Raw genomic sequence first — 18,131 nt, forward strand, 5'->3', positions numbered from 1 at the left:
TTTATTATATGTAAACAAATATAAAATAGTATCAATACTGCATTTGTACAATCGTATTACATGTGAAACACACTCATTAACACAATGACAGCAGTGGATTCAGGTTACTACTATCCCGGCTGTCCTAAAGTCGGTACATGACTGGTGTTGTAGTGAAGGTGTTAAATTGTAACTGATCCCATTGGTGTAAAATAAATACAAATAACATTCTGATCAACACTTCTCATATTTAAAATATTTAAGTAATTATTAATTAAAAAGACTAAATAAAATTACTTATAGTTAAGCTTCTTTTTAAATAATTTCAAATCAATTAATTGTTTTAATTCAGTTGGAACATCCGTATCCTTATGGACACTCACCTTCCATAAACACGCCACCTTGATTCTTGTGCTTTAATTATTTTTATCTAGCCCCACAATTGAATAGTTAATGATTTTTAGTATGAGAATTCTTTAGAATTTTGAATAGATTGACAGTTTACTTATAGAGTAGCAGTTTACCTGAGGTTCCATTTACAATTTCCTGCTGAACAACTACGCATGCTTTACTAGACATGTATCGATAATATGTTTACAAATTTATACAAGAAAGTACAGAGTTTCATGGTTTTTAATATTGATATTTTCTCAGACAAAAGAAGTGCGTAAAATTAAATTGATTCTGAATCCAATATAGAAAGTTTCAATTTGAACTTAGGGTCAGTGTTTTTGAAGTCAACTTTCACTGAATTTCTAAGTGCAAATGTGAATGATAATTTTAAACCATTTATGGGAATCGTAGGGTTTTTCTTCTGTTCTTTTCCTTTTTGAACTAACAAAACTGTACATAAAGACCACATAAAAAAAACCTGGATGATTAAAGTTCTAAACATTTCTAGCCAGAGGAAAAGAGAATGATGGAAGAGTGGTAAAAAATGCTGATTTCCAGCTATATGTTCGTAAATATGTGTATCATTAGGAAATGTGTTAAAGAAGCTAAGATTAAACTGTAGTTATAGTAGTAAATCTAAAAATAGGTCAAATCTGTTTAGGAGGTTGCAAGGAAAGAAACTGGCACTGTAAAATCCCAACCATAAATAATGAAATCATTGTTAACAATGTTACTTACAGAGATAAAAGTCGAATTGATTCTCTCTTAAATGACCATTTTATAAATGTTTGCCAAAATCTAGCCATTACACCTGATAGCGAAGAACTTTTATAACTAATGCCTGAAAAACTTTGAGTCATGGAGACCCTATCATTTTATACCAGCATCAGAGCGGGAGGTACTTAGTGCAATTAAGTCTTTCCAGCCCAAGAAGTCAGCGGGTTGGGATGAAATTTCTCCATTTCTGTTGAAAAAATAAGCCTCTTACGTATCTGATCAATTGCTCTATGTTTAAAGGTAAATCCTCCGGTTTGTTAAAGTTTTCAATAGTCAAACCGATCCCCCCCGGCCCATACTTGGGACTACTGTTTTTTATTATGTTCGTCAATGATCCTGAAGTCTCTGCCATTAATCTAGTCATATACGCAGATGACACACCATATTGGCTTCACAGAAAAACTCAGATCAACTGTCAGCTTCCCTTATTAAACATTTGCATTCTATGAATGAGTGGTTCAGTGTCAATGGTCTAAAAATAAATGTGGAAAAATCCAATTTTATGAATTTTCATATGTTATCGTAATAGCCATAAAAATTATTCAACGTATCTCTCATCTTCTTTCCAAATTGCCTCTTCGACTCAATTTCTTGGCTTGGTGAGTTTTACTTGGTAGCAGCATATTAGCCTCTTAATTACCAAGCTGAATAAAGCCTGATGCCATTCTGACGCTATCAATTGCAGTAGATTTTGCTACTCTAAAACAAGTCTATTTTAGCTATGTTCAGTCCCACATTTCACATGGAGTCATTTTTTGGGGTAATTCCAGTGAATCAATCAAGGTATTCCTAGTACAAAAGATCATCAGGGAGGGTTTCCTGACAGGGGTTTCTATAAAGATTCTTGTAAACATTATTTTCAATTCCTAAACATCTTGCCTCTGCCGTCACTGTATATCTTCTGGTGTCTTTTGTACGCCTAGAAAAACCTTGATAAGTTCATGTCCAGAAATCATAATCATTTCTGCAGTATCCTGTCCATCAAACTACATTTTATCAAAAATCCCTGTACTACTCTGTATAATCACTTGCCACTCCACTTTAAAGAAAAATAATTGTATACAAAATTCAAGAAACTTCTCTTGCAATATCTTGTCAATTTTGAAACCTTTAATTTTGTCAATTTTTTTGTTTTTAAACCAATCTTGAAACTTTGCCATCGCCAAATTTGACTTCACCTATCAGTACTAGTTCACACTTTGTATCAGAAACCGCTGTAGCCTGCTAGCTACCATTGATTCCCAAGACATAAATAAAAGTTGTTCTAAACAGGAGAAATCTCATCAACTACTAAAGAAAAGCAAAATAAATAATAATCAATTATGAAAGATTTTGCCCAGAACAATTACTAAATCAAGCAAACCAAATGTAATCATTTTATCTGATAGCCATGGCCATGACAAAAGACGTCTTCTAGAACAAAGAACAACTTATAATGTGTGTTCCTCTGTTAGGCCTGGGGCTGACTGAGTAACAGAAGATTTGCACGAGTTAAGCAGACACTTATGAAGTGATGACTATATTTTGGTCTTGGCAGGGACAAATAGCATTGAAAATACTGATGAAAATTCTAGTAGAGGATGCTCAGGCTTTTAAATAAAACCCAAAATACTAACCTAATCTTAGGAACTGTTCTTACGAGGCATAATGTCTTTCACCTAGACACCAAGATCACTGCAGTAAACTCTGAATTAGAAAGGACTGCTTGGGAAAATTCAAGACTAAAACTACTTCCTTTTCTTCTGATGCCGACATCTGTTTACAACACATGGTCTTCACCTAAACAGAAGAGGAAGACCATAATAATGCGCTTCTCTTCCACAGCTAAGTACAATTGTGTCACAAGACTATCCACTGTCATTATTGTGGAACGACCCTCTGTAGCTAAATTGATTATCATAGAACAAATCAAATTCTTCAAAATAACTACACAACTGTATCTTTATAATGTTTTCTAAACCCTTAGCCATAATAGGAATAGAAGAGATGGCCGATAACTGGATGGTAACATAGGATCGTCTTTTTTTTAAATGGGAACAATTCTAGAAAACTATAATAATTAGAATACCCCCTCAAGAATACACAGATTAAAACAATAAGTTAGAGGGACTAGAATAGAATAAATAGCATAAATATTGATGTCTAGCAGGAGATACAAATGTAGATGTTTTACAGGGGTCTGGAGCTCATGACAAGTTCCAAAATATTCTAATTTAACATAACCTACAATATCATGTTAATTTTCCAAGGCCACAAGAAAAAGAAGAATGAAGAAATAGCCACAAGAAATGCTCAATGAAAGAAACATTTATAAATTAAAAACTATTGATGCAAAAAAGGAATGTATAAACAACAAAAGCATTAATTCTGATAATGTGTGCAAACCAACTTGGAAGATAATAAATAAAGAAATAAAACAAAAAGTAAAAATTACATTGGATTGATTGTAGATGGCCAAGTAAGCTCCGGTCCCTTTGAATTATGCAAAATGTTTAATAATTACTTTATAAATGTTGATAATTGGATACTCCAAAACCTTACTAAATGTTTAAACAGTAATATCAATAACTCTATTGCATATAATTCAATTAATCGGTGGTTTTATATGAGACCAGTAAGCGAAATTGGACTTGACAAGGTCATATCATCTTTTAAAAATAAATTCTCTTCTGGGTATGGCAAAGTCTCTATGCCTATCATTAAAAATGTAAAATATGAATTGATTAAACCACTGATGCACATTATTAATTCTTCTTTTGTAAGTAAAATATTTCCAAACACTACAATTTTGTAAAATGAAAACTGTCTTTAAGAAAGGGAATACAACATGACTTTGTCAGATCGCAGTTAGTCCCTAGTAAGCCATAAATGTTAAGAACTATGTATGTTCTTCCTTCTTAATAACTTAGTTACTCTGGCTTGTGCATATTTAATTTGCAAGTAATTTTATCAATATGATTTGCCTTTATAATCACAGTGAGTGATGGAACTAGTACTGTTCCTTGCTAAATGTGCTTCATACTTGCGTGTTCTTATTTCTGATGATTCTTTTACCTTTTTAAGTTGTGCATTTACGAGGTGTGCCTGATGTAAGTAAATAAAAAACTGGGACAGCATAGACCTATCCTTTTTAAATGACATACCAATCACTCATGTGATAACTGATAGTCACTGCAACATATACCAATCTCCTGATCCCTTGTTTAATAACTGGACTGTAAGTTTAAATATTAGTATTTTGAGGCCCTGAAGTCAGAAAGTGAAACATTTTTATAAGTAGTAAGGAAAGAAAATTAATTTTTTAGTAACATTCTATGATATTTGACAGAATGGTTCCAATGATTTTAGTAGCCTCTGAAATGTTTTAGGCCAATGTGCAGGAATAATACAATTGAAGTCCGTAATTTTATTTTTGTAGTGAAAGTTTTTATGATGTAATATGATGGATTTTTATTATTTTAAAACAGATTTAGGCATGTACCGAATACACATTATTCCAATGTTTACAGTTAAGATAGTCAGAACATCAGTAAAATTGTGACTAGCTCTTGTTATTAAGGTTTGCATGTATAGGAGCACTTCTGGTTTTAATTAATTATATTTACTTTGCCATAGTTGAGTTTCCCATCTTGTCCCAATTAAGAAAATATAGTTTAGTCAAAAAGCATCTACTTCTGGTGCTTCTAATCTACATTGTTATAAGGGATAGAGTGGAAAACAACTTCCGGATGTGCCTTACTCAACAGACCATCATTGGTGCTATCTCTTCACTGCCAGTCAAACTGCTTGCGATAAAATGTGCGGACACACAAACCTACTCATCCAGACCTTTTCGAACCATCCATATTTATAACTATTTTAATTCTCTAAAATAAAATGCAAGCCTACTTTGCAAGTCACCCTGCTCACTGACTGCTTGCAGCCTGGGTATTAATTCTTCAAAGGTATGAATATCTGTAAACTGTATGCCATTGCAATCTTTGTTCCCTATATCATCCTATTTTCTTGGTTTAGTCTAGAAATTATCTATATTTTTGTATACCTAATCAGTATCATATGATTCTTCAGTGCAAAATAGACCCAGTGCCTCTCGATGGTTTTCTGCCTTAAAAATATTAAATTTTGTCACTGGTGGATTTCTCTCGGATTTCATTGCACTTGTTTGTTTCCTGAAATTGTAGGTATAGAGCGAATGGTTCTTTGCGCCGTAATAATGTCCAGTCCCTCCGTTTTTGTTCCTTTAGCTATTGTAAATATATCACCCACAATGTCAAAGAAAACAAATTTCGAGTATCCTAAATAAACTAAATGGTTTGAATTCATCACTGCTGCCATATATGATAAAAGTCAGATAATACTGCTGTCGTAACTGTTTGCAACCCACTACGACAGGTGGTAATATTTTCATACTAATACAAATAAGTATTTTACAATAAATAGTATTTCGGGATTAAAACATGATTATGTATTATTAAGATTACTAAGTAATATCCATGGACCCAGCAGGGATCACTTCTGGCTGGTTTATACCTTCCAGTTGAACCTACAACTCGGCACAGCAAACACCGATGTGTCACAAATCTGGGTAACCTTATGGATGTCCAGGAGCGGTACATCACTAACCGCAAATGTAGAAATTCTGGGGTGCAAGGGTAATTCGATGTGTCTAGTCTACTGCTAGAGATGACTGTTGGAGTTTGGTGGGGTTCGTTCCTTAACTATGAGACGTTCTTGCTAGCCTCATTAAGGGTGTGCCACCCCCTGCCTGATTTGACTGGAGAGACTGGTTCAAAGCTGGCCTCCCCTTCTTCCAGGGAGACATGACTCTGAGATTAGTGCCCTAATTCTTCCTTATGGATCTCGATAGGAGGCGGCCCCTACCCCTTAACCTTACCTATCCTGAATATCCCGTCACTCCGGAAGCAGCGCTAAGGTTCTTATAGGACTAAGTGCAATTTATAAGCTTCTTGTCCTAAGAGAACACAAGTAATATCCATGGCAAATTTCATCTAAATCTGTCCTCAAAATTGTTTGTGATTGAGTATCCTACTTATCTAAATATTCCTCTCCTTATAGGGCCTCACAGCTACACCAGATTTTCTTTTCTGATTTCTTAGACATCCTGATAAGATCGTCCCAAGTTGTGCTCTGAGTTGTATTCTCTTGATAAAACGAAGCTGACATTTATCTTCTTGGGCAGCGAGCAAGAGAAAGAAGTAGGCTAGTTCTTTCTATTCATAATTTTTCAGAATAAAGCCTCTGAATCATTCAAAATTTACATAACAAGTACTGTATAATATTACCATTTCAACAGAAATAATTAATTCTATTTGTTTGCTTTTTGTTTAAATTATAATGAAATAGACTGTTGAGCAGTATCATTACATATAAAATATAATGTAAATTTAGAACATGTTTTTCTTAAAAATAAAAAAAAAATTAAAATTGAAAACTAAAATTCTTTTACTTTTAGTAAAAGACAAATAATATTCTTCAAGATTATACCTAAAAATCATATTCAAATTGTGTAAGTATCTAAGACTGTTAAAATTTTTCTACAGAAATAATGTAGAAGCAGAATTAAGACGAATTATTTTGTTAACAGTCATTGTTGGTCAGTTGATTTATAAAAAACCGGTAAAAATGTATTTAAATAAATTTCTGTAATGAGTATTTTAATTTCTTAGAACATAATCAAGAAAAATATAATTTCTTTAAATAATCATCTTCTATGAGAGATGATGATGATGATTGTCAATACCAAATTGTTGGATAATGAATTGCACTTTGCAATTCTGTTTTCATGGACAAACAGTACTCTTGCATGCAACTTCTCTCTTTATTGAATATGCTGCTACAAAAATAGCTTATATATGAATGACCCTACGATTCATTCATAAGTATTCAATTGATGAAATATTACTGTTACTAACATTTAAAAGTTGCTGTTTAAGATTATTTATTAAGTTATTTATTGCTCCCAGAGCCACCTCTCTACCCAGTAAAACGAAAGTTACAATAATTATATCATAATTACCATTAAAAGTTGATGAAGAATCTATTTTTTCGGAGAAAAGTTTAAATATGTATATAAATTTAAATTATATACCAATACACTCATATAATAATTTATTTACATATACAATACTGTATACAACATAAAATACTCAACACTTTTTCAATCCATGTAGAGGATTATCTTGGGTACTTGATGTTACTGAGTTAGCCAGAACATACGCCCAATAAGGCTGGTCATAAGCCACTGAGTGTCCTGCGTTGCGCACCATCACTTCATGTAGATTGTGCGCACTTTTGTAATATCCTGCTTGTACACCATCTACACACCACCTGTGTCTGGTAGAATTCCTATAACGTGCGCTTCCACTCCATTTTAAATCCTGAAGAAAACTAGCAATCAACGTGTAACTACAAATGATGTCTAATTGTCCGACATAGAATACTATAAAATAATGTTCCAAAAGTTCTTCAATTTGAGGTCTCATTGAAAACAGCACACTTACTGCTAAATGTTCCAAAACTTTGGCATTGTAAGATGTGAAATTTTGATTGCCTACGTGGATTGCTTTACGGATTTCCGCTGACGTCACATAATCTTCATAAAGTTTTTTATCATATAAGTCATTTGTTGTACCTTTTAAAAAATTATATACACTTACGTTGCCATAAAATTTTCCAATATTTGTCCAGAAAATTCTATTTCCTTCTTCCCATTCTTCATTCTTTGTGTGATTGACAAAATTCTGATAGAGGCTGTCAACCTCTTCTTTTCCCACATAGTCAATCAACCCTATCTGGTAGAGAAAATCACCCCAGTCAAACTGATGCTGGGGATCTAAAAAACCATTACCTATAGCCATTCCACTCAATTTTATTTTTGTCTTCGCAGATGGGTTCCTTCTATGAATCTCAAGAGCCAAAGTTGGGACATAATGTCCAGCATATGAATACCCTGATATGTAAAATTTATTATGTACCAGCTCAGGAAATAACCGGTAAAATTGTACTATTGCTAAATACAATTCTATCCCTGCCTCAGTGTCATTTTTAGGGTAGCAGTCCTTCCTGGTGAAGCTGAACCCTGTGCCCACTGGTTGATCTATGAACAGAAGGTTATTTTGTACATTCCAAGAGTAAGCTCTATGCCCGACTTTATCGTCGTAAGTTAAAGGCCCCGTTTCCATGAACAAACTATAAACTGATGTCAACCCAGGGCCACCCATAAGCCAAAGAAGCAAAGGAGCATTTGTAGAATTTTTCTGAGCTGGAAAGTACCAAAAAAACAAATTTGATCCGCACCCTTTGTTGACTGTGAGATATCCTGAGTAACTTGTAGTGTTCCCAATGTCTGGATGAACTCTTGATTTTTGTTGGGCCTCTGTCACCTTTCCCTCCTCTAGAAGATGTGTCAGATACAAAGGTTTTCCCACATCTATATAACGTTCTGGTTCTACATTATATTCCATCAGGTAAATTCCAAACAATAAACACGTGACAAAAAAGAATAATGGTAATGTCCACATTATTATTAGAGTACACTGGTGAAGAATGATGTTTATGAGAAACAACTATCTATTGTACCAGATGGTAACACTAAACTATTTAAATGATAATACAATTTATCACCGCCAAGAGTGAGATACTGTATTTGAGTCAAAGGTGAAGGTGATTTTCAAAAGTTACTGTAACAAGTTTATATTGCATGTTTGTTTGTTTTCGAGTTAATGACACTGTGTTGAGTTGATTTCATCATTTGTATTTGAAAGTTCAATGCCAGCTAGTTAAATAAAAGAATATTAACTCAATTCCTTCAAATTTATGAAATTAAGAAACACACAAACTATACACGGAAAAGTAAAAATACATTAAAAAAGTAAACAACACACACTGATGTAATGTATCAATATAATACTATAGATAAAGACATCTAGAACACTTTAATTACTTAACATCCCACTTGAAAGTTACTTTAGTTAGCAGTTTGTTAACAGACAAATAGAAAACATATAACTCACTTAAGTTTGAAAAATTAATGCTGATATACGAGTATGTATGTTCTTTGTACAATCAAATGCCAATACTTTGAAGTTTATTAGTGATTATCATTCAATATAAAAAAATTAAAAGCTGCTTGCTATTCCAATAACATTACATAAATCTTAATTTAAAGTTTCAATATTAGATTAACATTAATCAGCCTCCTAAATTACCTTTTAACAAATTGTTATAATGCTGTTAAACAATATCTGAAAACAAGTAGAGATTTATTAACCATCCTTAGTGCTTTGCAAGTTAAGTATTTTTAATTCCACTAACATATTTCCTCCTTACTGTAAATTTAAGCAATGCCCAATTTTTAAATATTTTATTTTTTGTGAAATATTTGCATTAAATTATTGTGCTGACTAAGAAAGGGCATTCTTACATTCTTATGAACTTTGTTCCTATTTGATTTGTATCACTTAATAGTATAAAACACTATAAGTAAATAACGATTGTTTGTAACTTATAAATGCATCTTTTTTTAATTTCATGGCTACAATTACCATATTCAGTTTCATTTCAAAATAGAGTATCCTAGAAAGACCAGTTTAGCAGTTACCTTAGTCTGGTAACTTTATTGAAAAATGTCTTAAATGGAAAGGCAGTCACAGGACTGACCAACAGAAGTGACTACATCTTATAACGGGCTGTGAATATATATCTTGAAAACATAAGTTTGCTAATTATTAAATGGTTTTTTTAATATTTTAAAATAACATGAAACACTAAATTCTTTAACATAAAAATGTTTTATATTTTCTATTAATTTCATACATACTTTTTAATACTTTTTAGATTTCATATATTGCAATGATTACTGACTTCTAAATATTAAAGTAATAAATATTTATACTTCATTTTCATTATTATCATTTATATTATATTCTATAATTTGATCAGTTTCATTATCAGTACAATCTAGTATTTCCTAAGTAAGTACTTTATTTTGACTGTCATTAAATTAAAAAAAAATGAAATTATGGGTTTATGGTAACTGAAATAAGAAATAAAAATAAAAAATAAAAATAAATAATAAATAAATAAAAATGTTGCAATAAAATCATGGTAAATATCTTGTGAACACATAATCTATTGTTGTATATCTCCTTGTTCTTGTTTTTTTTTAGCAAAATTTGGATTATAATCTGTTTTTACGTAATCTAATTTTTTTTAAAGTAAACTTAAGGTAAGGCCCAGTTTAATTGAGTAAACGTTATAATTATAATCAACAGAAAGACAAAATTTTCTTCCAGGATTAAATTACACTATGGCTTTGTTAGCTAGAAAAGATGTAATCAATTAATTTTAAATCCTTTAAACATACATCAATAGCCCGCCAAAAGAAGTAGTCAGTTCAAAAACTTACTGTGCTTACCGTGAATAATGTTTTAGTCTATTTAGTGACATTGAGAATAGTGCTTTGGTTATAATATAAGAAGTTACAAATCCATTTGCCTTTAAACTTAATTTTACTGTTGGTTAATGACTTCTGGTATTTAAAATTTAAAATAACTATTCTTATGTTCTTTTTTATAAATTTCTAAAATTACATTTGTTATACTAAAGAATGTACACTGGTCTAGATTATAAATTTCTAAGCTATGAATTTTCAAAGTTGCAGTTTAATTGAAAAGCGCAAAAACCTGTACCCGTATTCATTGTTGCCAAATTAAAACTTTGAAGTTATTGTTTGTAAATTGCTTTCTTTATATAACTACACACAGAAATTAACAAGCTAAATTTTAATGTAAATTTCACTGTAACTTTACTGGTTAGTTTGTGGTAAACTTTAAATCTCGGGTACCTATACTTTTTTTTTCCGATTGAGTTCAAGAAAAATAGTTATGAACCTAATCCACTTCCGGTAGCACAGGTCATTAATTATATATTGCAAAAAAATCAAGATTTTAATGAAAGTAACATAATTAGGATATATCGCTGCAACCTCCAGATTGAAAACGTAATCTAAATATATTTATATTGTACTGAACTGGTACAAGTGGTACACTTTAATTCATAGGTGTAGGCCTTTTAGGAAAAAACTCATTTTTGAAAGGTCGTATAGCTATTCTAGAGAATAAATTAGCTCCCAGTAAGGTGATAACATGAGACGAAAAGAGGAGAAAGTAACAACCTAAGGGAAACAGAGAATCTGCTGGTTAAATAGAACGGAACTCAAGCCCAGCTCAAAAACTAAAACAATTCAAAACCTGTTTGATAATCGTTGCTAACAAGAGATGTTGATTCACATGTACTCAAATAAATTGATATAATTCAAACCGAGTGATGTTTTTTACACTACATTATTATGTAAATATTTTATTGGGTTTGCAATATTTCATTGGCAAACTTGAATGAATTGTTATACATTGTATTTTGCATTTAATTTAGTCTTAAGTTATTTATTGTGTTTTGTTACTATTCAACAAAGCATATTGTTTATGGACAATGGATGTATAGATGACTTGGAATAATCATGGAAGAAGTTCCTAATATTATAAATGCGAAAGTTTGGAGGTTTGTCCTCGAATCACGCTGAAACTGCTATACGGATTGTGCTGAAATTTGGAATAGGTATAGCTTTTGGTCTGAATTAACATTTAGAGTGCTTTTTACCACCCATAACACATTCATTTCACCAAATAAAGTCGAATTCAAATTGAAAAATTAGTTTGTTTGCATTCGAATGTTATGATAAGAATGAAACGTAATAACGTTTCATAATTCAAATTAAACTGGCACTAAACAGTTGTTGACAGCTATAATTTGACAAACTTTCTGAAACATTTGTTTACATTGCTAATGAAAATAAAAAAATAATGGCGGGTGACTTATTATGCCAAAACACCGGGGGTGATTTTAAACGACCAGAACAGACCCATATTGACCGCAGCAACTTTTTAGTTGTACGATACACTTTCGTCATTGGGATAAAAAGACTAACTCTTATTGTTACTGAAGCCATCGAAGAACTTCAATATATCATGGAATGTGGGAGGGAAATACTAATCTTATAAAAACTGTTTCACTTTACGACTTCAGGATCCCAAACCTCTGTTCTTTAAACTTAAATCTAAATTGGATCAGAAGATTGGAATAGCTTTGAGTGACTATCGATTACCTGTAGACTGTTTATTATGTCATAGATAAAGAATACATAGATATATTGTCAAGTTTTTCAACTGAAAATTGTGTGCGAAGCCGCGGGTAACTGCTAGTTAATAATAATTGTTTTTGATATTTTTAGTAACATTTGTTCGTTTGTTTACATTGAGCCAACATAAATGAATAATAGCACACTATTTTAAACATCTGGTTGAGACATTATGTACTATCTATTTTTTATGATTGTACTAACTAATCTGTCGTCTTTACATAAATTGTAAATAGCTGTATTATTACCTTTATAACATAGTAACACTTTTTTGCCACTATTTCCGAATAATTATATATTCACTGAACAATTCCATGTTACATGTTTTATTCCTTATCTTTGTAATAACAGGTTTTTATAGAACTGAAATTATCGTTTTCTACTTGTTATAACGTTTCTGTGCCTAGAAATACCTAACCCACGTTTATTACTTATCTTTGTGTCCCTGCCAAACTTGTTATAGGTAACTTGAATGGAGGCAGATGAATATCGTTTTGTTAACCGAATTAAGTAATTGTTAATCCCATGTTTTACACCGAAAACTTTATTGTTAAACCTAAGAGTATGCTGCCATTGTATAACAGTTTCGAAGGACTTCAGTAATAAGGAAATAAAATCCAAGTGGTAGCTAGAGGTTTCCCAAGAAATGGAGTATGATTGTAACTTTCGTACGATAATCCGTTATTTATAAACGATTCACTAACACTTGATGTGTTCTCCTTCGCCTCTTTCATTTTCGTAAACAACTCAATAAATACACAATAACAGCACATCATAAAACCATGGTGAAATGAACGAGGTATATACGACAAACCACGTAGATATTCTCCTCGACCGAACTTAAGCTGGTCTCAAAGTGACTTAAGCTGGCGGTTTGCCCGCCCGCATAAGATGTCCAATGTTCTGTGCAGCGGACGCGAGTTAACCGTTTAGGTTTACCCGCTCGTACAATTTTAACTATACATGGGGCCTTACGTTCGTACAGTATAGCCAACGGACTATGTGTGGTTTATGCTCTAGATCGTCTCAAAAAAGCGTCTGAGCGTCGTAAGGGTCTGTATTGCCTCGTGAAGCACGTTATTTAAGTGCTTGTTCCAACAGCTTGCAATCCTAAAAACAGCTTATTTGAGTCCTAAATGTTTGATCGACTTCGAGATAGCAATCGGTAAAGAGACTCAAGGTTTTTTTAACTAATAGAGAGGCCTACTGTATTTTTTGGATTAACTCCCAGGTCCCCCCATTAGACACTACGTACATACACTATACGTGAAGACCAGCGTCCATTATGCGTACGACAATATACTCGCTTGGTTAGAATTGTTGAGTTTTGTACCATATCACTTGTTTATTCATAACACCAGCGTTCACAGACACAGAGGTCTATATGATAAGATCCAGGTAAGTTTATATCTAGAATTTCTACTGTCATTCAATGATTGGAAATTTAAATACATAATGCTAGTTTTGTTTAATAGATCAGACAAAGAAGAAATGCAATTTTAATAGGGTTAGAATGGGATGAACTATATAGGCCAAATTCCAATCAAGATATCGAATTCTGTTAGAGACCTTGTCACTGAAAGCTCTAGTTGGCTCGATACGTTACAGGGCCAATTGTATGCTCGAGTTTCGTATATGATTCAGCAAAGGTATGTCCGCTAACTTTAAAAACCTACACTTATCGTTGGTTCTACAAATATACTTGGTGACCAACGTGGCCATTAACATCAAATTCAACACATACAGACAGGTTCCAAATGGTTTTCGGGAGTCGCCAAAGTATCGTCTACAGAGTGATTTGAGTTTTAAATTTTAGCTTTCGAGCTCGAAATCCAGCGACTGGAAGAAAAAAAGAATAATTCAAGATGTTTTCTTTGTGGTTAAATTGATGAGGAATATACAAACATTACCAGGCTGTAGTAGCGAGACTTAGAATTCCGTTTGCGACCAGGTCACAGGACTTTTTCGTGCAACCTCATTTCGCCAATTGTGTGCTTTAGCACGTATCCAAAGATGTAGAAATTTCTTATCGAGCAGAATAGACTTCTTCTACGTCAGCATGGAGTTGTTCAAAAGAAAAACATTGATTACCAGCCATGAGCATATCGCCTGACCTGATGCATGTGCGTGGGCCGTTCATGGTGGTTTTGTGCTATTCGTTTCTCTGGCTACGTTTTGTTGCTATATTATAGTATATTACCATTTAGTATATTTTATGTAAAAAGTATTATATTATTTCCTTACTCACTATTTATTGATTAATTGGTGAGCATGTATAGTACCTAATTTAATACTATTATTGTCTGTATAACGTTAACGTTTTACTACAGGGAGATTTTAACTAGTTTTCAAGCTAGTTATGTACAAAAGGATAGGCTGATTCCCTTTGTACCCTTATTTTGCCTATCCTCAAGGGCCACTGGCATGTTCTAAGATCTTTTCATATAGAACAAGGGTTAGAGTTGGTACAGCACAAAGTCGACAGTACTGATGAAACGTGTAACGGCCACAAACAGGATTTGAATATACGCTATACCTAAGGCTAATACGTGACAGACAGCGACGTGATATGACGCGAAATGTCGAATACAGTGAACTAGTGAACAAATGGAATAAAGTGCACATAACATCTCGAGTCGAATTCCTTATATTTTATACCATATGTTAATAACTCAGGAGCAAACATTCAAAAGGTGATTTCTCACAAAAAATTGAAAAGTGAGTTTTTGGCTGATTGCTATTCTCTAAGTTGAATCTCGCGAGATTTAATAATTAGTTTCAGTCAAAAAATGCTTTCTCCTATTAAAAATAAATGTAGAAAACTGACATCTCAATCAAAAAGTGTTTCCTCCAAAGCCTATGTTCATTCAATTAGTGGTTTCTCCAGTGGACCAATCACAGCTGCTCACTTGTGTCACATGACCAGTTGTAATCTGTTATTATTTCCAGCAGATATTTGAGGTTATAGTGAATGTTTAAAGTCATATTAGACTGTTTTCATAAGTTTTTGGATTAAGTTAATGTTGTTTTATTATAATTTTGAAAATAATGGAAGAAGTAGTGGATGGTGTGTTAGTGAGCATTGGAAATAGTGGGACACGCAAGAGACAGGCAAGTGGTGGGAAAAGGAAAGAAGCCAAACGTAAGCGGTACTCTGCACCATCAGGTAGTAATGTTTACATCCCATGCAAACACTCCACTAAGACTTTATCATGCTTTGATATTAGACCAAATGATGTAAAGAAACTGCGGTACAAACTTTATAAAGTACCAGAAAAACTTCGCCAAGATTCTGTACTTTCTTCATTGGTCGTTACAAAGAACGTTAAACGACGTAGGCCTAACATGCCGAACCAAAACAAGTCTCTTTCAGCAGGCTCACAGCATGCCTTTTCAGCCAATTACTGTATTCAAAGCAATGAAAAAAGAATTCCTGTTTGCAAGAAAAATGTTCTTGCTATCACCAAAGTAGGGAGAAAAAGGCTAGCCAATTTAGTAGCAAAAGTTTATTCTGGAGAGCCTATTGAGGATAAGCGAGGTAGTGATAGGAAAAGTAACAGGAGTATCGAAAAGAAAAATAAAGTAAGAGATTTTATTTCTAACTTGAGGGCATGTGAAAGTCACTATGGAAGAAAAAAGTCTAAACGTCTGTACTTAAATTGTAGATTAAGTATAAAGAAGTTGCACCAAATGTATAGTGACCAAGTAGTTAACAATGACCAGTACAAAGTCAGTTTTGCTATGTTTAGGAGATTATTCGTCAATGAATTCAACATTGGCTTTAAATCTCCATCAAGTGATGTGTGTAGCACTTGTGCACTACTTGATCAGAAAATAAAAAGTTTACCAATGGGATCTGCCGAACGTGTAAACCGTATGACTGAAAAAAGAATCCATAAGCTAAGGGCGAACTCATTTTATTCGTTCATGAAAGAAAACACTGATGAATCAGTTATGAATTTATGTTTTGATTTCCAACAAATCCAACAACTTCCAAAAACAAACATCCAAGATGCATATTATCTAAGGCAGTTGAACTTTTATAGCTTATGTGTAACAAGCTTAGATGGTAAAAATTCAACTTTTTTCACTTGGTCTGAAGAACAGGCAGGGAAAGGTAGTACTGAAATTTCATCAGCTCTCTATAGCCACCTCAAAACAATGAACTTAGAAGGTATAAAAACTTTGAGATTATTTTGTGATGGCTGCATCTCCCAGAATAAAAATAACATCAACCTTCACATGCTTTTGCATTTTTTGTATACGTCCAATTCAAGTGTTAATGAGATTAAATTTTACTTCCCAGTGAGAGGACACAGTTTTCTACCAGCAGACCGTGATTTCGGTAGGGTTGAAAAAGTCCTGAGAAGAAATGTTACATTAATATCCAAGGAGCAATATTATGAAATATACAAGATTATTGAGGATGTAAAAGTTTTGGGTGTTGATTGGGAACTTTTAAACACAAAATCACTTAGCGTGCTCTTCAAAAATCTCCCATACATTTCAGAATTAAAGCGGATTGCTTTTGAGAAATCCCAAGGAAGTTTCAAGGTCAATGGCTTCAAAAACTATAGGTTTGAGGATGAAAGTGAACAATTTGGGGTTAAACTTCTGAAAAAAGGTGTCAAACTTTCTAATATCAAGAAAACGGTCTTGGAACCTTTACCACTCAGTCATCATATTTCAGCTGAAAAGAAAAAAGATGTGGAGAAACTGCTGAAACTTTTGTATGGGGAAGATTGGCAAAATGAACCTGAAAACGCTTTTAAATGGTACAAGACAATCCTGTACGATTTACCAGACGGCAATGACGAAGAGGAAGAAGTGTGTGACTGTCTGGACAATGATATTGGGCTAAGGATCTGATGATGCAGGTTCCAGAACAAACTGTAAACAACAATGTAGGCTACTATTTTACTTTTCAATCGACCTAAACCTGTTCATGTATCAATTTCAAATAAACCATTGATTTTGTATCATTTGTCTGAGTTTCAATCAATACCATTCAAAAAGTGTTTTATCCCATTGATATTCAATCAAAACGTGTTTTCTCCTTGAGTTTCGGTCAACAGGGGGTTTATCCAAAATTAAAATGCATTTAACTAGTTTGTTTTGAGGCTAACATCTGCCACATGTCTATTGATTATCTACGGACCATCTATACTAATAAATAAAAAAAATCAAGGTTAAATCATGCGTTTCTGAGTTTCTATAAGTTTTTTGGTTTCCTGTAAAATTGCATCAGAGTGAGAAATCACCTTTTGAATGTTTGCTCCTCAACTACTGTCCGATAGTTTCCGTTGCGTCGCTGTCTGTGTATTTGTAGTACCTAACTCAGACATAAAATCTGACACCTTAAACCGTTCAGCAACTGACTCCTCGTATGTATGTGTGTGTGTGTGTGTTTGCGTCTGAAACAATGTCTTCTCATTTGTATTGATTTATAATTACCACAGTAATACGTATATACCTTAGGTTATTATTAGCCATTGTATGTTGCTATTAGACTTTGCAGTGCTGTTGGGTTGGATTGGAATAAATAAGTAAACGAGAAACCAATCTTAAAAAATATATTCTGAATGTTTCCCTCATTCACCGACGAGTTAAAGGGACAGGCAGGTCTGTTTATCAGTCTACATTCACGCGAAGCTGTTTGTCTGGTTTAACATGGAAATTTTAATCCATGCCAATTTACAAGCAGAGCCTGCCTTAAATAGCAAACAATAAAAAAAACCAACCGAAGGGAGTGAAATCAACAATCACG

At 33.1% G+C, this 18,131-nt stretch overlaps 1 protein-coding gene across 1 annotated transcript; it reads right to left on the minus strand.

The window, feature by feature from the left end:
• Positions 1-7,261: 7,261 nt before the first annotated feature.
• Positions 7,262-8,788, minus strand: LOC124365997 (venom serine carboxypeptidase-like). The gene has a single exon (XM_046822168.1). The coding sequence runs from the start codon at positions 8,688-8,690 to the stop codon at positions 7,317-7,319; it is 1,374 nt and encodes a 457-aa protein (XP_046678124.1). The 5' UTR covers positions 8,691-8,788; the 3' UTR covers positions 7,262-7,316.
• Between the last annotated feature and the right edge of the window lie 9,343 nt (positions 8,789-18,131).

Source organism: Homalodisca vitripennis, chromosome 7 (genome assembly GCF_021130785.1).
Source record: "Homalodisca vitripennis isolate AUS2020 chromosome 7, UT_GWSS_2.1, whole genome shotgun sequence".
NCBI classification, from domain to species: Eukaryota; Metazoa; Arthropoda; class Insecta; order Hemiptera; family Cicadellidae; genus Homalodisca; species Homalodisca vitripennis.